Source organism: Rhinolophus sinicus, linkage group LG11 (assembly GCF_036562045.2).
Source record: "Rhinolophus sinicus isolate RSC01 linkage group LG11, ASM3656204v1, whole genome shotgun sequence".
In the NCBI taxonomy this organism is placed as follows: Eukaryota; Metazoa; Chordata; class Mammalia; order Chiroptera; family Rhinolophidae; genus Rhinolophus; species Rhinolophus sinicus.
This window is the reverse complement of record NC_133760.1, coordinates 39,866,944-39,890,943: the sequence shown is the minus strand read 5'-3', so window position 1 is coordinate 39,890,943 and position 24,000 is coordinate 39,866,944. Positions and strand designations below refer to the sequence as shown.

The 24,000-nt window shown below is 48.2% G+C and overlaps 1 protein-coding gene across 1 annotated transcript in view; it reads right to left on the bottom strand.

The window, feature by feature from the left end:
- Positions 1 to 1,990: 1,990 nt before the first annotated feature.
- CNGB1 (cyclic nucleotide gated channel subunit beta 1) overlaps positions 1,991 to 24,000 on the bottom strand; it is a 73,784-nt gene continuing 51,774 nt past the window's right edge. The window contains exons 26-35 of the mRNA XM_074314810.1: positions 23,562 to 23,684; positions 19,459 to 19,600; positions 18,526 to 18,685; positions 16,717 to 16,814; positions 16,533 to 16,616; positions 13,562 to 13,680; positions 13,144 to 13,290; positions 6,971 to 7,184; positions 3,834 to 4,708; positions 1,991 to 3,660 (exon numbers count right to left, since the gene is read on the bottom strand). Coding sequence (XP_074170911.1) covers positions 4,466 to 4,708; positions 6,971 to 7,184; positions 13,144 to 13,290; positions 13,562 to 13,680; positions 16,533 to 16,616; positions 16,717 to 16,814; positions 18,526 to 18,685; positions 19,459 to 19,600; positions 23,562 to 23,684 — 1,330 coding nt within the window. The 3' untranslated portion in view covers positions 1,991 to 3,660; positions 3,834 to 4,465. The remainder of the gene's footprint in view (positions 3,661 to 3,833; positions 4,709 to 6,970; positions 7,185 to 13,143; positions 13,291 to 13,561; positions 13,681 to 16,532; positions 16,617 to 16,716; positions 16,815 to 18,525; positions 18,686 to 19,458; positions 19,601 to 23,561; positions 23,685 to 24,000) is intronic.

Below are 24,000 nucleotides of genomic sequence, written 5' to 3'. Positions count from 1 at the left end.
ACTGGGGTGGGTCCTTTCCCTCCTCCTCTACCAATCATGACCAACTCAGGAGAGGGGAGAGAGGGAGCATTCCAATGGAAAGCCTATTCCTGCCTTTCTAGGGTGAGAGGTGCTGGAATGCCTCAGGGCCAAGGTCCACAGCAGAGGCTGCAGCCTTTGCTGTACAGTGCAGTCGAGTTACCAGATAAAATACAGGACACCCATTTTAATGTAAATTTTGGATAACAAATAATTTTTAGCATAAGTATATCCCAAATATTGCATGGGCCATTGTCGTGCAGGGGACCCGGCGGGGTCTCTGCTCCCGCTCCCCACACAAGAATGCAGGATATGGTGAGGCCAAAAAGGAACACCCACGGAGCCATAGGTAGGGGAGTCATACCACTATATTCTCGCTGGCGACTGGGTTGGAGAAACAGGAAACAGGAGCCACATAATTGTCAACCCTCATTGCTCTGCTTGCAGGCTCAGCCACCATCTTCTTGCCAGCCCCCGTTTTCTCTCTTTCTCTGCTAGTGTAGCCACAGCAGTTATATTAGTGGCCAATGGCTCACTGGTTACAGCTGACGGCCAACTAGCCACAGCTGATGGCCATCCAATCACAGTTGATGGCCATTTACTACCTGAGCCAGCACCTGTCTGTGTGAGGCTGAGAGCCTGGAAACTACTTTCTGGGGCTCTGTCCCCACAGCCATACTTATGGTGTGTTTTTTTTTAAAAAAAACACCCTCTCCAGTCATTGTTTATCTGAAATTGAAGTTTCACTGGGTATCCTGTATTTTTATTTGCTAAATCTGGCATTCTACCATGGTAACCAGGGAAGACCCCTTGGAGATGCAACATCTCATGCCCATTGAAAGAATACAATTAAAAGGGCATTCAGATCTGTTTTCTCTTCATTTCTAAAAGGATGTTGGAAGAGATCGTGCTCAGGATACTGAATGCAGAAAATGTTGACATCCACAATTTATATGTGTCATGGACTGAATGTGTCCCCCCCTCCCCAATTCATATGTTGAAGCCCTAACCCCCAGTGTGGCTGTGTTTGGAGGTGAGGCCTCTAAGGAAATAATTAAGGTTAAATGAGGTCATAAGGGTGAGGCCCTGATCTAATAGGGTTAGTGACCTTATAAGAAGAGACACCAGAGAACTTGCATCTTCTCTCCACATGCACCAAAGATAGGCCTTGATTAAATACATTGGTGGATGGTGGGGAAAGCTGTGATTTGTATATATCCAGGTCTGATTAGATTGGTGCAAAAGTAATTGCAGCTTAAAAGGTTGAAAACAATTGCAAAAACCGCAATTACTTTTACACCAACCTACTAGTACCAACTCTCAGTTAAGGAGCAAAGAAAGAAGTGATCACACCCTTTCTTTGCATATAACCCAGGGCAGAGGCAGAATTCAGAGAAGACAGAGTTCTAGGGAGGGTTCCACTCTACTCCAAGTGTAGCAGAGGAAGGGAGTTGGCTTTAGTCCTCATGTCCTCAGACTTGGCAATGATAGTCTATCCTCTGATCATCACAGTGGCCCTGTGTGATGCAATGTATTATGTCCATCTTATGGAAGAGGTCATTGGGACTCAGAGAGGTCCGTGGTCATCTGTGCGGTATGATCGATCAGGGGTCAGAAGCTAGGTAGTCTGAACCCAGAGACCAAGTGTGTCAGCAGTCTGCACCATTGAACAAGTCTAATGGAGTTGGGGAAATCGGAAGCAGTTGGCTTAGTAAGACTAGCAGGTGAGACTAGACATAAAGGGGCTGCCTGGGGCGGGGGGTGGTCTTAGACTCCTAGAGCCCAGGGAGGCTTTATAAGGTATGCCACAGGGCTATCACTCAGCCACAGGAATACAGGATGGATGATGGCCTCAAGGATGGCAATAGGAGATGAGCCAGGGAGGCTAAGCCAGGAAATAAGCGTAGTTTTTCTCACAAAAGTGTCTGTCGTACATGGTCAGTTTCTGAAATGAATCCACAAGCCAGGAACATGTGTCTAGATACTTTTAATTAAACTACATTGTAATAGGATGAAAGCCAGACTGCACAATATAGTGTTCACGTTTACTAAGAAAACAGATAAAAATAGTCCAGGTAGCTGAATATATTTGGTAACAAAATTTTAAACAGCTGCTTGGTTTTAATGTTATTTAAAATATTTAAGTAGTTAAAAAAATAGCTTGCTATTCATTTTCTACCAAAATGCAGGAAATGTTGAGACATTTTAAATTAGTAGAAATTCAACACACATAAATAAAGGTCCTGTTTCAGTTGCAGAATTACAGTATTTCTGAGCTATGCCATCCATACCTTGCCAATCAACCTGTCCAATTCTATTTTGATAATAGTGCCAGCCTCAAATTCAATTGATCTGATATCCACATTTTGTGCAAGTGTCAAGTTTAATGAGATAGCTCAGTGAAATTAAGACACTGTTAATCTCATTTCAAAATCAATCTTCTCTCCAGGACAATTCTTGGGAACCTCAAAAATATCTTGCTTTATATAATAAGCAGTATACATTCAAGCCTTGATATCTAAAAGAGTAAGTACATTCATATAAAAAAATTCCTTATAAAGTAGGATCTCACAGTGTCGGTGCCCTTGAAACAATTTGCCATCTCCTGGAGGGCAATACACTTATTTTATTGATATATCTGGAATACTTGCTAAAGGTGGAAGCATTCACTATACCTGGACCTTAGAATATGTAGTGCAAATATAGGAATAATAAATGGGGATGGTAAAGAAAAAATTTAAAAAAAACCCAAACCTCCAGACTTCTCCTATTTTAAAACAGTATTTACCTGTGACATTATGTCTGTACACAATTTTTATTGCATCATTATGTTTAACTGCTTAAGATTGGAACCAATGCAAATGCACATCAATAGACAGCAGCTCAATGTCACGGTATTTGCATACAATGGAACGGGAGTGCAGTCATGAAAAACATAGGCATGCCCTTTATGTACTGAAAAGGAAGACGCTCCAAAATAAATCAAGTGAAAAATAACAAAGGCTCCAATACAGTACCAAAAAGAAGGTTAACAAGAATGAATTTACACCTTTCCTTGTATAAGCTTCAAATATCTCGGAAAGGATACACGAGAAACTAATAATAGCAGTTGCTTCCAGGAAGAGGCCCAGGAGGTTAGGTGCCAGGAGTAAGAGGAAGAATTTTTACTGGGTATCCTTTCATACCCATGTAACTATGTTATTACCTATTAAAATAAATTGACAGCAGTTTTTTAAAAGGGTGAAATAATGTTGCTCATCATTATATTCAATGTGATGATTAGTCAGACCACGTGACATGTCATCAACTAGATAAATCTGTTCATTACCCTGGAATTTGGAAATGCTTAGACCAGCCTGGGACCTCCTGTACTGTTTAAGTTGTTCACAGGGGAAATAAATATTCTGCTTTTAGTTTGATGGACAAATACAGACGTTTGTGAGCCCTCAACGGCCCCTTCAGGTGGTAATGTGTCTGTAATTTTATATAAAATGGGCAGTACCTATTGGAAATCTGGGCCTTTTGGTTCATTGTTGCTGGTGGAAACTAGGTTTTGTTTTTAATCACCCACTCGCCCAAGAGCCATTCACTGTGCAGATCAAATCCTCTCAATAAAGATCCATTGACTGAATCACTTCCCCCCTCCCCCCACCCCCCTCCCGTCCCCCCACCCAACACCTTTTTTTGAATTCTAAAAGCAGCATGATGTGATCTAGAGAAACGTCAGGAATTTCAGTGGTGCCAGCTGTCTGATTTCATCTTCTAGGATTCATCTAAATTGCTACCATCATCTCTATAGCAAGGGTATCAAAAGCAAGTTGTGGGTTAATCCCTGCTGATGAGAGTTGGATGGCCGGCAGGGGCGCTGCTCAGAAACGCTCACAGCCCCGGCCAGTGCATCCATTTCCATTTGATCTGTTCTGGGGTAACAGCATCGACTCAGAACAGAATAAAGTCTAAGGAAGGTAAGTGCTACCCACCCTTACTCACCGTGTTCCTCTTGTGATTGCCCAGCAACGAAAAATAGCGTCTGAGGATGGGGTCACATGTGCCTAATTCCCAGTGAGTCAAACGCATCGCGCAACTGCCAGCTTTTCTGCTAAAAAGTTTTCTGTCCTTGAAATGTGGGAGACAAATTCCAGAAGGGAAACTTCACGTCTCTAACAAAACGTCCCATGGTTTTAAAGCCCCCATTCTATCCACTGCCTAGGAACTTTCAAAATAGAAAAGAATTTTGTTCTTAAAAATAGTAACAGTGGGGAGAGGTAGGGTCCTCAAGTGACAGCGGGAACTTAGGGACACGGACACTAGGAAATTGGTTGATTTGAAGACCAGCTCTGGGAGAAGCTGATGTTAGGGCAGGAATGTCATCTGAGCGCTGCTGAGGCCACCACGAGGGCCCCCGTTTTGGCCGCCGGTGAGCGGTGAGCGGGCGCGCGGAGACACCTCACTCCGCCCCCTTCTTCTCCTCCGGTATCTCCACCGACAGGATGTGTTCGCCTGGGTCCGGGCCCGGGCTCATGCGGGTCTGCACCGAGTGCTGCTCCGGCACGGCTGCTCCCTCGGCGCCCCCCGGGGGACCCCCAGGGGAAGCAGGTGGAGGAGAGCCTGGGGCGCGGGGCTCCTGGGGCGCGGCCTGGTCGCCAGTGGCCGAGATCGCCCCTCCCGCGGCTCCTTCCGAGCTCTTGGCCTGGAATCCGGAAAGGATGACTCATGAGGCAGATGAATGTCCGAGGGGTGTTAGACACTTACCTCGCTGTCGTCCTTGTTGAACCCCAAGGAGGAGAATGGCAGAGCGCTCAATGGGTGCAATCCAACGGGTGGAGGGCTGGGCGGAGCCGTATCAGGATTATTTGGTAGAGACAGTACATTACGGGGGAAGTTTAAGGGTTAAAAGTCCCGATTGCATTTAGTGGAAAGTCTTGGCGATATTTTTGGTCTCTGCTGAGGTGCGGGGCTGGAAGTGGAGCCAAGTAGCTGGTTCAAGGGGCGAGCCTCGCTCCTGAGCTATTGAAGGGGAGAGGCTGTGTCCGGTACCAGGTTCCCGTGGACGCTGGCTATGGTCTGTGTATCAGTAGGGGACTGGGTGAAAACCCAAGCTTTTGTGGATACCCAGGGCCCATCCTGCCCTGTCTGACCCCATCTTTGCATGGAAGGACACTGGGGAGGGAGCAGCCCCCAGACCAGGAGGCCCGGTGGTCCACAGCTGTCCAAGACCCACGTGAAGTGGTGGGAGTGAGTTAAGGCGAGAGCAGTCAGCGTGCGTGCGAGGGAAGACAAACAACCTGAAGTTTGCTCAAGTCATAGAGTTGAAGAAAGGGAAGTAGGAGTGGGGGGTAAGATGCTCCTAGAACCCAAGGCAGCTCTGTCTCAGTGCTTCTGCATGTTTGCCTGCTGTTCCACCCTTCCCTGTCCACTCTAAACTCTGACAATGCACTTCCAGGGCACGATGCCCAGATGGTGCCCATAATGGGACTTCCTGAAGCATCCTGCTATATATAAATGGAACCAGAAGAATTGGGAACTTTGGTCAAGGGCTTTGCCATGGTCAAAATGTTTTTATAAACGGTATCCCAAGTATCCTGCTTCCTCTCTACCACCCCATCTGGCAACCATGAGGAACCTGGGTCTTGGAAGGCTTGAGGAGCTACCCAGGTCACAGAGCTGGCAGTGACGGAGCGGGCACTTGACCTGTGTCTTTGAACAATTATCTAAAAGCTCCTTGCACTCTGCCACTCTGCCCTTGTTCTGAATTGCAGGGGAAATGCCTTTTATTGGAATACTCAGTGCAAATTTAATTCACATCTGCAAGCTGCCTTGGTGAAGAGCTAACACTAGGAGATCATTTCAGATAAAGCCAGTTACTCTTGGAGCTCACATCCACAAAACCCCACACACCAGCCAGCCCTTAAGACCCCAACCTGCAGCTTGAAGCTGCCCTTGACAATTCGTGAGCCACACAATCATGTCTGTCCTCAGTCTGGAGCCATTGGTGACTATCTGGAGAATTGGAACCCGGGGTTGCTTTTATATCACTCCTCAGACTACTGCTGTCAATTGACTTCTGGATGGGTCCCCTGGACTCTGACACCAGCCTAGATTGAGCCTGAGTTCCCTGGGCTCCTCTGCATTCTGTCATGTGGATTGCTGTCGCCTCCCAGCCACAGAGCTCCTGCCTCATCCCATCCCCCCTTTCCTCACAGCCTCCCTAAAGGACAGTAATGAGCAGCCATAATTAATGCAATCATTCTAATTGGCATTCTTGGCATTAGTCACAGGAAAAATTCCCAGAACTAATTTTAAAATTCCCTTTAGATTTATGGGGGTGGGGGCAGTCGGCACGGTGCCTGTCGCCTTGGTTTTCCTTTCAAATCTTTCAAATTGTCACAGAGACAATATTAAATATGAGAACATCACCATCGCCTGGGGAGGGACATTCTCTGTCCACACCAGGACTTTCCTTTGGGGAACCCACCCTCCACTCTCAGTCCAGGGATAGGCATGTGAGCCAGGCCTCTGCAGAGCACTCCATCGAAGGCTCGGGAATTGACATGTGACCCAATTCTGTCCAATGATGAGGAGCCCTGGGACTTCTGCTGGAATTACTGGGAAAGAGTAATTGGGGGCCTGCCTGGGAATGGAGCCGTGCCCGAGGAAAGCAGAGATGATAGAATGGCACAACTTGTCCTGTTGGTATCATTTGAGCTTTTGGACCCAGCCTTGCTCAAACTTTTCAATTACTCGACCCAATAAATTCTTTTTTTATCAAGCTCATTTGAGCTTGCAGTGTCACTTGCATTTCTGTCACTTGTAACCAAACAAGCCCTGACTGATATAAAGAAGGGGGGAAATTTGCTAAAATTAAATGTGTGGTCTACTCCCTGAGGCCCCCCGGCCTTCTTCCTGGCATGTTGTTGAAGTGGATGGGTGGCTGAGTTCCCAACTGCATTACCTGTTCCAGCAACTGTTGCTGTTTTGCAGCCGCCTCCAGCGCAGCCAGTTCTTTGAGTCGAGCCCTGAGGTGGGCCAGCTTGCCGCCTTTTGCCCCTTTGGCACCCATCCTGGCTGCGGCCAGGGCAGCGTTGAAGAGCTTGGGGGTGCCGGCCCGGGGAGGAAGGATGAGCACGCTCTTCTCCTTGGGTTTATTGTTATTTCTCAGCATGCGCCTGAAAGGAAGCAGTATCTGCTGTCAGCACAAGCACACTCCGGGAGAGAAGGCTCGTTTGTATGGAGCCTTTTGAGTTGGAGTCGTGTGACGGTGGTTGTTTGGCGAACCATTTTTGAGTGCCTCTTCTGAACCAGGCACAGTGCTAAATGTTTCATGCCTAGCATCTCGCTGAACCATCAGAACAGCCATAATGATGTGGGCCTTACCGTCTGCACCTATAGATGAGGTAACAGGCTCAGAGGGCATAGGTAGCTTTTCTGAGGTCACGCCGGAAATAATGAAGGGGACTTTAATACGCAGAATCAGAACTAGAATGCCTAAATGAAAAAGGGCCCAAAGCCTTTTGCTGCTCCTTCTTTGCATCGCTGTCATTTCACCATCGACACTGTCACCACTGGCAGCACTTACTGAGTATCTATAGGTATCAGTCCCTCTGCTCAGTCCTTTCCAGGCACTTTTTGGTGGCCCCTGTGATCTCCCTTCCTCGTGCTCATGCCTCTGGGTGATCCCCTCCCCTCCCTTGAGGGTGAGCGGGACATATGACTTGTTTTCCACTGGTAGAATACAGCAAGAGTGATCGAGTACCATGTTTGTGAGTATATCACATAGGACTGTGATCTGTGTCTTGCATGGAGACTCTCTCACTTGCTGGCTGTGATGAAGCAAGTGGCTACCTTGGGGGAGGTGACATGACAAGAACCTAAGGGCAGCCACTGGCCAACAATTAGCTAGGAACTGAGACACCCAGTCCTACAACCACAAGGGACTGAATTTGGCCAACAACCACATGACCTTGGAAGCAGACTGTTCCCTGTTGAACTTGAGACGAGACCCAGCTCTGCCCAATACCTTGATTACAGCCTTATAGTGGACCCACCTAAGCTGTCCCCAGACTTCTGACCCATAGAAATTCTGAGATAATAAATATGCATGGTTTTAAGCTACTATGTTTGAAGTAATATTGTTATGTAGCAATAGAGAACTGATACACACTCTGTCTCACAATAATCCTCAGGTAGGTCCTATTATTTTCCCTCATTTCAAATGAGGATATGGAAATCCGGAGGGGGTGAGGAAATCCCAAAGGACACATAACTAGGAAGGGGCAGAGCTGGAATTCAAACCCATGCCTCTGACCCCAGCACCCCAGATCTTAATGATTAATTACAAAGCAACATTACAGTCATTATTTTCTTGGACACTGACACTACTCCTGTGACATGAAAAGGGCTAGGATTATTGTACCTATGCGAGCTGGGGACACTGAGGCTCAGAATGGGGGGAGTGACACGCCCAAGGTTGCTAGGAAGTTGGCAGAGACAGAATAACAACCCAGACTACATACAATATATCACCCTGCTTCTCTACATAAGATAGGATTTTCCATCAAACAGAATATGTGATGAGTGGTTTGGCTCAAGAACAAATGAATTTCGCCTGCAATCTAGCAGACCTAGACTACTAATTGGCAAATTCATTCATCAGGGTTCCAGCAAAACTTGTTTGTTTAAAAATGAGGCCATTCCTGGCTGCTTATCTAATCAGAGGCAACGGACTTAAATCTTGCCTATTGATATTAATTGCCCAAGTCTTGCATTTTCTAGCTGGAGTTCCCCCAGGAGAACACAAACATGATAATTCATCAGAGGCCTCTGACATGCACAGCTCTGTCACCTGTGTTATTTGAGTCCATAATTCATCAGACACCACTCTGTGGGAAGGCTCAGCGTGGTACTAAAATGACACAAAAGAACTATCTATAGGACCTTTGCTAATTGCGAATGGCTGTCTCTGTTTTGAAACAGTGAGCTAGCTTCTGGGACAGTTCCAGATGAAGGAAATTGAGCCTCATCTTCAGACGGCATGCGTTTCACTACAATTAGTATCAAACATTCACCCTGCAGAAAGGGACACGCATGAGAACTTTTTGCCCCATTTCAAGTCAGAGAGCTGAGTACCACACTTCATTGCTTCATTGGGACCTCGGGTCTCCCATAAAGTGGGGAGTTTAGACAGAATCCCGCATGGGGCTCTCACCAACTGAGACCCCCCAGGGCCTTGTGCTTCTCAGACTGCATGTCTCCTTTGATGGGCAGAGCTCATACGCGACCCCCTGCCTCTCTCCTAAGGCTTGTCTGTCCAGAGAACCAGTCTCTCTGAGGAATCAGCCCCTCCTTCCTCTGGCTGCCTCATATCATCACACTGCAGAAAGGCCAGGCCTCTGTAAGATCCTAGTTGATTTGCCAAACCCTCACCTACCCCAGGCAGAGGAGTGGGATGACAGCTCTAAGCATGGCTCGTGGCCCGGGAAGCCACGCTCAGCATCCTCCTGCAGGAGGGAGGCGACCTGGAGCCAGTTGTCAGACATAAACAGTCGATTCTTATTATTTGGTAAGTTTTATAAAGTCCATGCAAACACTGAATTAGTGACTACTGAGCCATGGCTTCTGGGGGAAATACAGGATTAGGTTTCTGCATGCCTCGCACATTTTTATCAGCTGATCAATACAGAACCTTGTCTTGTGTGTGTTCCTGTTTATAGGCATCTCCTTTACCAGGCATTGTCGATCCATTAACAATGAACTCATAGCCAACAGCTCTCGGGCTCGTGCCTGAATGACGGCACGTTCCGGTCTTCCTGCCCTCAGGAACACGAGACAGCACTTCAGCACTACACTCGGGAGCCACTTTAAATCGTGAAATCAGCAACAAAAATATGAGAAACATGGCACATGATAAACCACAAAAAAGACACTTGTTTTCAGGACGAACTAAAACAAGAAGGCAGAACACCGCCTTGTTCACCGCCGGCTGGGCACGTGCACTTCAGGCATCTCGAATTTTTCACTGTTCTACACGAGTCTGCGAATGACCATGAAAGCCCTTTAGTATTGATTGGGGATTGCAAATAAACGTTAGTGAGTAGGTGAATTGCAAATATGGAATCCAGGAATAAGGAGGACTGGCCATCCTTTCCTATCCCTCTGGGGAGCAGGGGGAAGTGGGCCGATTCTGTGGGAAAAGTTCAGCCTTTGGAAGGGCCCAGTGGCTTCGCTAAGAGTTGCCAGGGAAAATGGGCAGCTTCCTTTCCCAGGAGACCACAGCGCCTTGTGTGTATTATGCTCTAATGTCAACACTAGATCCACTCACCTGGGAGCTGCCAAAGTGACCCTGTAAAAATCTAAGTCACAATAAGTCACCCCTCTGTGTACAACCCTGCATAGCTCCCATTTCCCTCAGAGTAAAAGCCAGAGCCATCCTGAGGTTTCACCTCCAAGGCTCTGCCCAATCTCATCCCTCCAGCTTCTCCCATTCCATATCAAGCGATGCTCATTTTCTGGTTGGTCTGCACACACACTGAGCCTGCACCTCCTCAGGGCCTTTGCACATGCTGTTCCCTCTCCCTGGCATGCTCTTCCCTGCTGGCAGTGCCCTCGCTCACTCCTGAATTCTGTGCAGGTCTTGGTTGAAATGCCACCTCCTTGGAATGGCTTTTCCTGACCAACTCATCTCACATAGCTCCCTCAGTCAACTTGTGTCCTCATGTGGCTTTATGTTTCCTCATAGCCCTTCTCCCCAGTGGACACATCACATAATCATTCATGTCTCCATTGTTGGTCTCCCCAACTAGAATGTCAGCTTTGTTTGGTCCCTGCTATGTCCCCAGAGTCTTGAACTATGTACTCAATAAATGATTGTGCTGTATGAATAGATAGCTGTTGGTGAGTTTGTTCCCTTCATCATGACCACTCTCTGTGCAGTTTGTTTATGGTGTCATTTCATAGAATGGAGTAGAAAATAAGAACATGTGAAAAAAGGCAAGGGAGAAAACCAGACATGTGGATTAAAAAGGCTTTACCCAAGGGAAAAATTACGAGGGAATTTAATGGATAAAGAGGAATGATTATTATTACTATTAACATTTTTATCGAGTTTGCTCATGTGCCTGGCACCCTCCTAGAGACATTCACACACACTGTTTTATTTAATCTTCTCAACAACAAAAAAGGGGGTGATTACCTTTATTTTATATTGGAGAAAACTGAGACCAGAAAAGTAAAGTAACTTTTCCAAGGTCAGCCAGCACCACACAAGGATGAAATTTGAGCTCTATCAGCTTCCCAAGCCTATTGTGGGTTTTCTACCACACCATGTGGCCTCCATCACTCTATTAACAACCTGATCTCAGGGTTTGAAAGCAAAAACCTGCTTTTCCAAGAAATGACCTACTCCCCAACAATACAAAATACATATGCACAAAGTTATTCATTGCAAAATATTGGAAATAGCCTGAATGCCCACTTGCAGGAATGCTCTGCAGCTGTCAAAAGGAAGAGGACGCTGTCTATGGACTGACAGAGAATGCACTGCAGGATCTGTGGTCGTGAGAAAAAAGTGCAAAAGAAAATCCACCGTGTGCTACCTTTTGTGCAAGACAGAAAGGGAAATAAGAAAATATTCACAGACCTGCCATTTTTGCCAAAGAAAACACAGGGAGGAAAAAGCAGAAACTGAGATTGGGCTCTTTCATTTTTCCAGTGGTACCGGATAATAACTCTGATGCTACTTTCTCTATCTTGTGGGACTGAACAAATGAATAAATGTGACGAGGATAAAGGGAGCCAAAATTCTCAGTGCAGGAGAAGGAATTTACAAATATGGAAAAGGAGATTAGAATGAACTCTGTGGTGTTGGATTGAAATTCTTTGGTAGCAAGAGCTAGATACAGACAGAAAAATAGATGTTGATATATATGTAGGTGTATATATATGTGTGTGTGTGTGTGTGTGTGTATATGTATGTATATATTTGCATTTATACACACAGGTGTGTATGTGGGTGTAGCTCCCAGCTCTGTCCACTTTGGAGGCCTAGTAACACCCCCATAGCAATGAACTTAGTACTCAGATCTTGGTTTCTAACAACCATTCCCCTCTAAAAGGAATCAAGCCTCCTTGGAGAAATGGCTATTTCCAGGGATGCAGCAGGGAGAGTACAAGATGAGCCCAGGGTATCTTATTGTGCCTGTAAGCAGGGAACTGCTAACATAGGACGGGGACATCACAAAGGGTCCCTAGAGCCATTCTGAAGAGGTGCCCACTGGCCAAATGTGGAACAATTGGAGCATCAAAATAATGATAGTAACAGAATATCCATGGAATAAAGTGAATCCATACTGATACAAATAGATAAATGAATAAACGAGTAAGTGGGAGAGAAGAGAAAGCTCTTCCTTACAGTAGAATGCTAGCTAATACATGTAGAAGGTGTGATGACGTTAGAAAATCACAATTTTGCAGCCGTCATGGTAATCATTGCGAGGAATCTTCAGTGGATGCTAAAAGCAGTGAGTGAAAGTTTGACGAGGAACAGAACTGTATAGTCTCAAAGTGACTCCCCGCCACCAGTTATTTATTAATTACAAAGAGAAAAATAGTAACGTTAAGGTGCAGAAACGTTAACCAAATGATCAAAGTGAAAAAACCATGAATGTTGGGAGACACCAACATCACGCTGCCCTGAGAAGGACAAAACATCACTTCTGAGTGATTCCTGCCAAAAATGTAACCACGAGAAAACATCAGCTAAACCTAAACTGAGGGACAGTCTACAAAATAACTGGCTTGTCCTCCTCGAAGAAGGCAAAGTCATTAAAGAAGGAAAAAGCCGAGAAACTTTGCTCCCACATCAAAGGAGACGAAAGATTGTGTGGCATCAGTGCAATAGGATCCTCGACTTTATTCAGGGATGGAAAAGAAGAAAAGCTATAAAAGGTGCTGTTGGGACAACTAGCAAACCTCAAACATGGACTAGGGATGAGACAGTAGTATTGATTCAGTATTGAATTGCCTGATTTTGATGAAGGTCCTATGGTTACATAAGAGAGTATTACATAAGAAATGCACATTGAAGGGCAGATGGATTTTTTTTTTTTTTAATTAACAAAACAAATGTACCTGGCCTTCTTCCGGAGTAACTTCTGAGACTCGGGATAATGCACCAAAATTTCATTCAGGTCCTTCTTATCCAGAATGAAGAGGTTGGTAAACCCGTGGGCCACCACGTTGGCTGTGCGCCGATTCCCGCCCCCAACAGCCAGCAAGCTGGGTGAGAAGGGAGGGAGGTGAGACCCTTCAGAAGCTGTGGTCCTAAGCAGACTAAAATCTTCGTTTCCACCCCTGCATGGAGCTCAATGGTAGCCACACACAGGTGAGGGCCTACCCTGTATATGTCAGCAGGTACCGAGGCTGCAGCCACAAGTTTTTGCAGACCCACCAAAGGGCCCTTGAGGACGAGGTCCCACCTACTGACCATCCCACCCCCTTCCCCAGCCTTTGCCCAGGTCCCCACCCTTCATCCCAGGCTCCCTCTGACCTTATTTCTCCAAAGACAGATCCAGCTTTCAGCGTCACCAGCACAGACTTCCCATCGGGGCCACCCAAGACCTGCACCTGCCCTGCCTGGATGATGTACATCTCTCGGCCTATCTCCCCCTGAAACAGAGAAGGGGAGAGACCCTCTACCATCACTAAAAGTGACCACAGAAGCAGCAGGGTTGGGCCCAGCCCTGCCATGGACTTGGTGTGTGTTTTGGGGTCTCGGTCTCCCCATCTGTGGATTGGGGAGAATGACCATCCCTCCAGCTGCCTAACTGGATTACAGTGGAGAATTAGTGGGGTGATGAAAAGGAAAGTGCTAGATGTAACAGTGCAGGTGTAACGGTATTCTGCATATTCCCAATTATCCACACGGATGGAGGGTCCAGAGGCATGGAAAGGCTAGCAGTGCTTTATACAATAAACTGACATCTATGCCAGCACATGTCACACCAGGAGTTCAGTGAGCATTTGCTAACTGAAATAGGAACGATAAAAATGTCCAGTCCTTACGTGACATTTTTCTGTGCCAGCCACTGTTCCCAGGACTTTATGTGGCTGAGCCTGTTTAATTCTTAACAGCCCTAGGAGGTGGGAACCCTTCGCCCAAGGTCACAAAGCTTGGCCGAAGCAGAGCCGGGATTTGAACCCAGTCTGGTTCCAGAGTTCATGGTTGTTATGGGTTGAATTACGTCTCCCACCCCCACCAATCTGTTGAAGTCCTAACCCCCCAGTTCCTCAGAATGTGACCTCATTTGGAAGTAGTGTCATTGCAGATGTAGTGAAACTAAGATGAGGTCGACAGGCGTCGGGTGGGCCCCTAATCCAATATGACAGGGACATTTGGACATAGCGCCAGGCACAGAGGGAAGGCGATGTGAAGAGACATGGGGAGAAGACGGCCTTCCGGCAGCCAAGGACAGAAGCCTGGAACACATCCTTCCTTCACAGCCCTCGGAAGGCACCAATCCCACTGACACCTTGATGTAGGACTTCCGGTCTCCAGAACGTACAATTCTGTTGTTCAAGCCACCCAGTTTGTGGTGCCTTGTTACAACAGCCATGGCAAATACTACAATGGCCTTAATCTCAAGTTAAACCGAACGAATGAATGAATGAATGAATGCATGCATGCATGCATGAATAACAGCTTGCTTTGTACTGCAATCGGAAATACCCAGTCTACCACACAGCCTCCTATCCTTTTGGCTTCAAAGGCCCCTGCCCTGGCCGAGTACCTGTCGGTCTCACCAGCCATGTTTAAAGGGAGAGAGACCAAGGACAGGTAAGTAGATTAGACTTTTGATTCATTGACATAGTTTCCTGGGTATCTCACACATGTATGACCTTCTTAACAAAAAGGAAGAAAGCCTCATTTCCCTGTGTCCGACTTGACATAGGGCTGAAGTATGAGGGGTTTAAAGAGTTCACCCTCACCTCAGTAATCAACCAGGGTATGTGTTAAGTGGGTGGGGAGGCCTGGGGGTGTCTCAGTAAAATCGTCATAGAGCAAAACTGGACAGCAGAGGGCGCCATTCATACATGCTCACCAAGCTCTCACTTCAACTTGCAACTGCCAACTCCCCCACAACCTGCTGCACTTTTCCTCATCCCAAGCAAATTCTACATCACCCGCAAGGATGACAGCAGCTGCAATGGCACGTACTGTGTGCCAGGCACAGTGCTAAACTCCATGTGCATATCTTTTTCAATTCTCACAACCACCCCACGAAGGAGGTACCTTCAATATCCCTACTTTACCCATGAGAAGAGAGAAACTCAGAGAGGGCAAGCGACTTTCCCAAGTCCACACAGCTAGGAAGTAGCTGCAGTGTCAGACAAATCACTCTATGGCACCCAAATCCCTCTTAGCCTCTAAGGCTGCAGTTTTAAATTCTTAGCCATCTACAGTACGCTTTCCCTTCCTCCCCCAGCTCTGCTTCCAGAAACTTCAGTGAAACATACAATCTGGAAACAGGGGTCTTCTTGGGCTGAGGGCTCCTGAGTCTTACAGGGGTTGCATGGACAATATTTTCACCACCATGCCCTGGCCTTATTAACAGTTCTGTAACAAGAGGTCTGAAATCTGGTTCCTGTTCCTCCTCCCTGACCACTCGTTTACCAAGTGACCTTGGTCTCACCTTGAATCCCAAAGAGTGGGAACAAAAAAGGCCCGAGACACTGTCTAGCCCTGGGATTCAGGCGTTTTCCCGGATCAGGTGGGTGATGTTAAAGAGCGAAGGTGTGGGACGGTGTGGAGTGGTGGGGCCTGCAGCGTCAGGAGACAGCACGTTGTCCCCCGTGGAGGGCAGTGCCTTCTCCTCCCTAGTTAACTCTAGCTATTTGGGAAAGTGAGATTCGGTGCTAGCAGATATTTGGTTTTCAGCCAGAAATCTGGATTTTTATGTAAAAACCTTCCACTTTTAAAGGTTGGGACTAATTCCACTCTTTTTGTTATTGTTGTTATTTTTAAGATCAGGCAAAATAAAAACAAATCACAAACACCTTTGGGTTGGCTCCTATAAGAGGGCCATCAGTTTGCAACCTTCGTCATGTCCCACCCCTTCTCCCACCCCATTTTCCTGGTATCAGAACCAAGTCCTTGGAAGCAGTTCCATCGATACAGTCAAGGCTCTGCCCCTCTTTAGGCTCCTCACTTTCCTTTTCTGTAAAGTGGGGTTCCTCATCCTGGCCCCCATGGTCCTGTGTCCAGGGAGCAAAGCCTGAGGCATATCTGAGTTCCATGCCCGAAGCCGGACAAAGCCCCCTTGTGCCAAACAACCCAGAGTTCTGGGGCCAACTGACCAGTGCACAGAGCTGCAGCCTCTCCTCTCCCACTCCAGCAATTCCGCTCTACCTGGGCGCACAAACCTCACTGGGCTGTCAAAGGCACCCCTTGCAGCCCAGTTTCCCCACCGCCAGGGGGCAGTAAATGCCAAACCACGTTGCAGCTGCTTTGGGCCACTCACCTTCTTGCACACATAGTCGTTGGGCAGGTAGACAACAGAGTGAAGTCGCTTCAGCATGTCAAAGATCATCTGTCGGTCACAACCCTGTCCCGAGAAGGAGAGGAAAGGAGACCCCATTCAGAGGAAGGTGTGGGCTCGGAACCTCCCAGAGAAATGAGGGGGAAGGGCGCCGGGACTGTCGTACCTGGAAGAGTGCCACTTTGCTGACAATGTCATAGTTCACATCGATAGCGAGGTCTAGCCGCATCTTGTCTGGAAGCTGTACCATCAGCTCTGACTCATCTGCGAACAAGACCCTGGCAGGGGTCAGAGGCACAGCCAGGCCCCTCGCCAACAAATGGGCCACACCAGCTGGCCCTGACACACCATTCTTCTGGCACCCAGAACCACTCTAATGTGGGAGAGTATCAACTCTCGCTTTTGTGGATGCCATTCCCTTGTGTGCACTTTCCAGGTGAACTCCTACTCATTCTTCAGAAAGCAGCACTAATGTCACCTCCTCTAGGAAGCCTTCCCTGAGGCCACCCACCCAGCTATGTTAACAGTCCCTGTGCATTAGCACTTATCGCACCCATTACTACGATTGTTTGTTAATGATCCATCTTCCCTACTCACACTAGCAGAACAACATCAGCAAGAACTCAAGTATTTCGAGCACTGTTTTTACAGAGTGCTTTACAAAGATGATTCTATCAGATCTTCCCAGCAACCCAAGAGGTGCCCACTATAATAATCCCTACTCTACAGACAAGGACAGGGAGACTTGGGAGGGCAGCGACATGCCCACAGCCATGCAGTGCTGCCCAGGGGGATGGACTCAGGATCCCACCCAGGCCATGGGGCTTCAGAGCCTGTTCGCAGAGAGCAGGGCCTAGTCTGTTTGGCCCATCGTGGGGTCTGTGGTACCCAGCAGAAAGTCTGGCACGGAATGAATATTGGTAACTGGAGACAGGAAATTCTCTGCTTGACCCCAACCCCAATGCCCCTCCCACTGCACCACAATTATTCATGGGCTCAACCTCGGTGGGAGCTTAGGCAGGTCAGGGCCCTCTTGGTCCTTAATATTCGCTCCTGTGAAAGAGGGCAATGATATAGATGTCACAAAGCTGTCACTGGAACTAAATGGGCCAATGGATATGAACATGCCTTGTACACTGGAGAGTCCTACACACTAACAGCAGATAATAATGAAGATTCTAACACTCATTGTCCACAGACTTGCTAACACCCCCAGCTCAGGAGACCTTGAGGCTAAATGTGGCTTCTTTGAGACCACAGGGAACCCCATGGGGGCAGTGGGGCCCTTTTATTTGAGTGAGAAAGTTGGGGGGACTCTAGGCACAATGCTGATGACGTATGGGCTTTTCAGAGGCCTCCAAAATGATGACTAGGCTCTGAAAACAAAATTACCAGCTCCCCAAAATAAAACAGAAACTCTGTGTGTGTGAAACTTAATTAATTAACATATAATTAGCACATTCAAATTTAATTAAGGGCTCCATTTAGAATCCATGAAAACTTCACTGCATTTGGAAATAATTTCCAGGTAAGATTCTCCTACTTTATAACAATTACTGGGCACAACCATCATGGTCAAAAAGCAAAAACAATGGTGAATTAAATGCATTGTTATAGCCAAATAGTTTCAGAAGCAAAGTATAACATCAACAAATTTACAAGAAAATATGTGTGTGTGTGTGTGTGTGTGTGTGTGTATACACACATATATACACACACACATATGGAGAGAGAGGAAGATTCTTCCTTCTCTCCTGAGTTCAACTGTACTTCCATCGTTAATGGGCACACTTTTCAAGGTGGGTGAAGTGAGGTGAACAAGGCGTCCACAAGACAGGCCCCTCAAGTCTCCATCTAGGTCCCTCTCACTTAAATGTAGAAGCCACAGCCAAGAGAGGCCCAGGGCGCAGGCCTCAGGGACACAGGACAAGTGCAGGGCCCAGGAAGGCAGAGGGTCAGGCAGCAGGAGTCTTACCCAGCATGCCTTGAGAGTGCCAGGTGTACTCATACCAGGTCTTGACACGGTGCTGCACGGACCTGGGGATCTTGTAGAAGTTCATGTACTTCACTGTGCTATCCATGCAGCTGCGGTAGTAAGTCTGGCCTGCGGTGGCAGCCCCCACCACATCTCTCATCTGGGGGCAAGGGTGGGGGGGTCAAGGGTCAGAGTGGGGTCATTACATGGGCTCTGGGGCCATGTGTCATGAGCACATTTACTTTACACAGAGCAGGGGTGTGTGCTTAAGGCAGTGGGGGAGCTCAGGAGAGAGCGAGACCCGAGTCTACACACAGAGAAGGTCTTGTAAATGGGGAAGTTCTGCCTCCAGCAAGGATGGTGGAGGAGAGTGGGGAGGCTGCTGGCCCGTTGGGCGGCCGCAGGTCCCTGGGGCCATAAGGAAGGCATGCTCCGCTGGGCTGGGCTGATTCTGGTACCACATGGCCCCTCTGTGCCAGAGGTCACTTTGATCAAACCCTGGAGGAAATGTGCACCCAGTGTACAGCTCCTCAGGGCAGGACCCTTCGAAGGTAACTCTGAGGACCACCAATTGTCACCTGCACTGACTAGAACATGAGATGTACCCCCAGCACAACAGAAACCCCAAGGGGTTTCTCTCCAAAGGAACAGCCCAAAGCCTCAGCCTTGGCAGAAAGCCATTCAACCCAGCTCTCCAAGATATCCCAAAGGGATTGATGGAAGCAACCTCAGAGACAATGGGACTTAGGCGTCCACTACCACCCCCTTCACCCAGCGGGTCCTAGAGCTCCAGGCTCCTGGCTCTACGTCCACTGCTCTTTCCTGGGCTTAGTCCAAAAGGCCAGGGCACAGATGGGACATTTCTGGCAGCAGGGGGAGGGAGAGCAGCCCTGTAGGCAGGTAGGTGGGAAGCCAGACTAGTGATCCAGCTACCTGTCCAATCATCACGGAGAAAGCGAAGACACCCGTGAAATAGTTCAGCAGCTGGAAGACAATTTCAAAGAGTGTCTTGGGGTCAGGCAGCCCGCCAATTGTGATGAGGGTCTTCACAGCCCAGTAGTAGCAGCGAATGTAACTAGAGAGAAAACAGGAAGGGGAGCTCAGTCATCACAGGTCTCACCCTGCCAACCCTGCGTGGCCTGGCTCTGACAGATGTGCACTATGCAAGAAAGAAAACCCTCTACAGCTTAGAAGTTCAGGGAAGACAACCTGTCACACCCAAAGGACTCTCTGTCGTCTGTAGAGCACATCCGCAGATGCTGACTGGTTTGGTCATGGCTCTGCCCCAACCGTGCAGAGATATGTGGAAACTGAGGCTACAGAAGATTGGTAGGATGAGTTGGCAGAAGGACAGACTAGGGCCTTCTGATTCCTGGCCTGGGCTCCCTCCATTACCCTCAGTATTCTGTCCATTTCCACAGTCTGTCCTTTGCTATGCAATCATATTGGTTCATGAAAAGCAAGAGCCACATCAAAATCGGAGGATAGCCTAAGAACCACCTTGGCTGACCCTCCCCATGCCTACCCATTTTCCAGAGAGTGCAAGTGAGGCCCTCAAAGGGAAAGGGAACACAGATGGTCACCAGGTGGCAAGATCTGGGACTAAAACCCAGGGTGTCATCTGCTTTGCTGAGCTGTCAACCCCTCAACACAGACATGTGAACCATTGGGAAGGGAGGTATGGGTGATGTGGTCCTACTGTGTGGTAAAAGGCATAGGACATGCCCGAACTTGTCTCATTATCACAAAGTGGCAAGAGTCCTTCACGGGTGCATCCACACCTTCAGGCTGTGCCCTCCCCGGGGTCAGCAAAGGGTGAGGTCAGCAGGGCTGAGAGACGGGCCAATCCCAGTGGGTTTTTCTGTGCTTTCCTATCCTCTTACCAGGGACCCAGGAGCCGCCCAGAGCCTGCCCCAGCTCCAGTGTCCTGATACACCCACACTTTCAGGGTCCCTGTTTAGGGTCCCCCTAAAATCGAGAATAATCATTTAGTGGGCAACTCATCCAGTCTGAGAATGACCCCACACCCGTCCTCCCCTGGGCACCATCCGCCAGCTATTTATGCAGCATGGTGGAACATGCGCTCTGGATCCAGACTCCCTGGGCTCACAGCCGGCTCTGCCACCTTCCAGCTCTACAACCTGGACAAATGATTCAATCTCACAGAGCCGCGGCTTCCTTCTCCTAAAATGGGCATGGCAGTAGAACATCCTTCACAGGTGAGCATGAGGACAGAATGAGAGTTAGAAGAGCACCTAACACAGGGCGGACTCTCAGGAAATGTCAGCTATCAGAGTCTTCCTGGCTGCTGGGACCTGTCATGTGCCTGCAGCAGGAACAATAGACTCGCCTGTGTCCTCAAGATGCTCACCATTTAGTGGGCACAGGCAAGCAGATGTGCAATGAGAGCTGGGAGAGGGAAGCAGAGGTTGTTGGGAATCGTGGAGGAGGGGTCTCTGTCTCTCACTGGCTGTGAGTCTCCCTGTACCTCATTACCACCAGGTGCATGGACATCTCAGGACAACACAGGCCTGCTGTTAAGCCACACCCTTCCCCACCCCACCCCCGTCATATCAGTCCTGGTCACCAGAGGGCGCGTGAAACAGCCTTCAGTGGGACTGAACGGGGTGCTGTCTGAGAGCTGGGTGTGGGTGCTGCTGGGCCGCAAAAGGAGCGATGCCCAAAAAACATCCGGCTCTCCTCCAAACCCTTCCTGCTTAGAGGATTCTTCCACTGGCATGGAACGTCTTAGGGGCGTCCCTGAAGTCTCTGTCTTCCATGATACTGGGCCAATGGGGATGCCTGGGCAGAGGCTGAGCAAGAGACAGGACCCAGAATGTACGAACTTGGGTCCTCAAGCGCCTGGCCAACAGCACGCACTCAACAAATGGTCACTGTTTTGAAAGTTATTATTATCCATGATATTGGATTTCTAGAGACTCCTCCTTCACTGCTTGTGCTTTGAGTATATATTGGGAACCCCTGTAGGATTTCACTTGGAAAAGAGTGGTGATGCCATGAAAGCCTGTCCCTTCAAAGCTGAGCTTCAAGAGCTCCCAAGGGCCCTGCAGAATGAAGTCCTAGACAGGACAGCCGTCCCCTGTCTTCCCCTCCTTGCTTGCCACTCCTCCCCAGGTCTGCCCATGTCAGATGTGCCAGCCCTAGCTCTGGGCTGTAGGTTCCTAGCTTACTGGGGCACAGACTTCTTTGAGAATCAAAGGAAAGCCAGGAATTTCTCCTTGGAAAAGCCAGTCAATCCTCAAAATTGAGCTCTAATTTCTGGGGGGATGTGACCCCTTAAATCTCTGGACCCCAGGTTAGGAACCCCTTTCCTAGTATGCTGGCTTCCCCATAAGAATGGCCATAGCCAGGAAATGAGGTCGCTGACTCCTGTCCAGGCACGACTAGACAGGTTACCCACATTAGTTTATTTTTCCTCACAAGAAATCTGAATGCAATACTACTCCCATTTTACAGAAGAGAAAATTGAGTCCCAGGGTAAAGGCTTTATCCAAGCTTACAGAGCAAGATTTAATGAATAGTTTCTGTTGTTCCCTTTGCTTAGAAAAAGACTTTGAGTGCTCTCTCTGCCCCCTTGTTAGATGAATGAATGAGTGAATGAATGAATGAATGAATGGTCTAGTAATGAGATCAAGAGCAGGGCTACAGATGGATTCTGTCGAGGGGAACAGAGACCAGAGCCATAGTGATATAGGGGTGTTAGGCTCTGACCCCATTCCCAACACACTCCACCCACCATCCATGTCGGGTTTGCCCTCCTGCCTGCTGGAGCTGCCCTAGACTCTGGGACATCTCTCTATAGGTGTGGCTGCCCCTCAGGCCACAAGCCCACTGCTGCAAAGAGTGATGGCAGCAAAAAGTGATGGCCACTGTGACCAGGTTGGGGCATCCATACTGAGACAAACCACTCTACAAAGAAGCCACCTTGGACACAAGTGACCACCTGTTCTAGTGCCAATTGGAAGCAAGTGTGGAGGAGACCAAAGTATTGACAGCTGTACTGAGAGCATTTTGTGTCACTAGTAGGCACAGATCAACGTAAGGCAGGGTCCACCTGAGATGGCTAACTGACCCCTGGACTCCTCCTCTACCTCTTCGTCACCACAGCTGACTGGGCATCCACTAAGGCCTGGCACTGGGCTAATGACACAGATGCACCTAATTCTCACAGTTACCTCTTCAAGATGTGGGTCCCATTATCAGCCCCATTTTGCAGGTCAGGAAACTGAGGCCCAGAAAAGAGATGTCACCTGTTTACTGCCAGCAGGTGGCAGCTCCAGGAGTCACACCCTGGACTCTGGTCCCTAAAGCCTATGTCTGAATCTCCAGGCTCATCTCTGCTCTAGACCCCATGTCTTCTCAGCTTCCCACACTGCCCTCCCTCCCCCTCGTCACAAAACCCTTTGTTTTGGCTCTTTTGTTGCTCTAAGGGACAGACCAGTGTCCCCCTAACTGGTTCCTCTGCTTCCTGCCTGTCCTCCCAGTTCTCCTCCCGCCAGCTATCTTTCCGAGGTCCCCCAGGTCCTGTCATTCTCTGGCTTAAAAGGCTTTGAAAATCAAGAGGTGAGAGGACAAACGGGGTAGTTTTCAATAACCCTCCAAGCCTGAAAAATGAGGCGGTATATAGGAACTCCTTGTGCCTCCCAATCGACTTTTCTGTAAACCTCAAACTGCTCTTAAAAGTTTAATTAAAATATGTCCATAGATTTTTAAGGTTTAAAAAAAATTATTATTATTACCCTTCACCCTGCCATTCCCCGTTAGGAATTTATTATAAGGAAACAGACCAGAGAATGAAGTTTCGTATACAAAGATGTTCCCTGCAGTGTCATGTGTCATAGTGAAAAACTAGAAACACCCTAAGTGGCCAATGATAAGGAAATGGTTAAATAAACGGTGGTGTATCTGTATGGTGGAGTATTGATATCATGGTGCTAAAGGTTTAATGATGGGAAAACATGCACAATATTATGTTATCCAGGAATTCTGGCGCCAGGAGGAAGACTGTGGCTTACCTGTTTCCCACGCCATCGTAAACCCAGTGAGTGGAGCCAATGCCCTGATAGTCGGATGCCCAGTAATACAGACATGAGTTCAAATGTAAACTGTAGAGCAAGTAGGCTGTGGTCCTGATCACCCTGCAGAAGAAGGAAAGGTGTGAATGCCGCAGCAGAAAGGGCAGCCAGGACAGCTCGCCCAGGGGTGGGGACGCAGAGAGAAAGCCAGTCCTCACTTCCCTGATGCCCACCCCATAGAGCCCCCTGTTGGAGCCCCAAGGCCCTGCCCAGCTGGTGGACAATGTCCGATGGAAACCAGCCAGTGGCTGGACTGGGCCAAACGGATGCTCTTTTGAGACTCTGCCAGTTAGGAATGGTGATGTTTGAACCGAGAGCTGTCAAGACTCGGGGCTGCAATTGGCTCAACGCTACACGTGCAGACAGTTCTGGGAGGGTG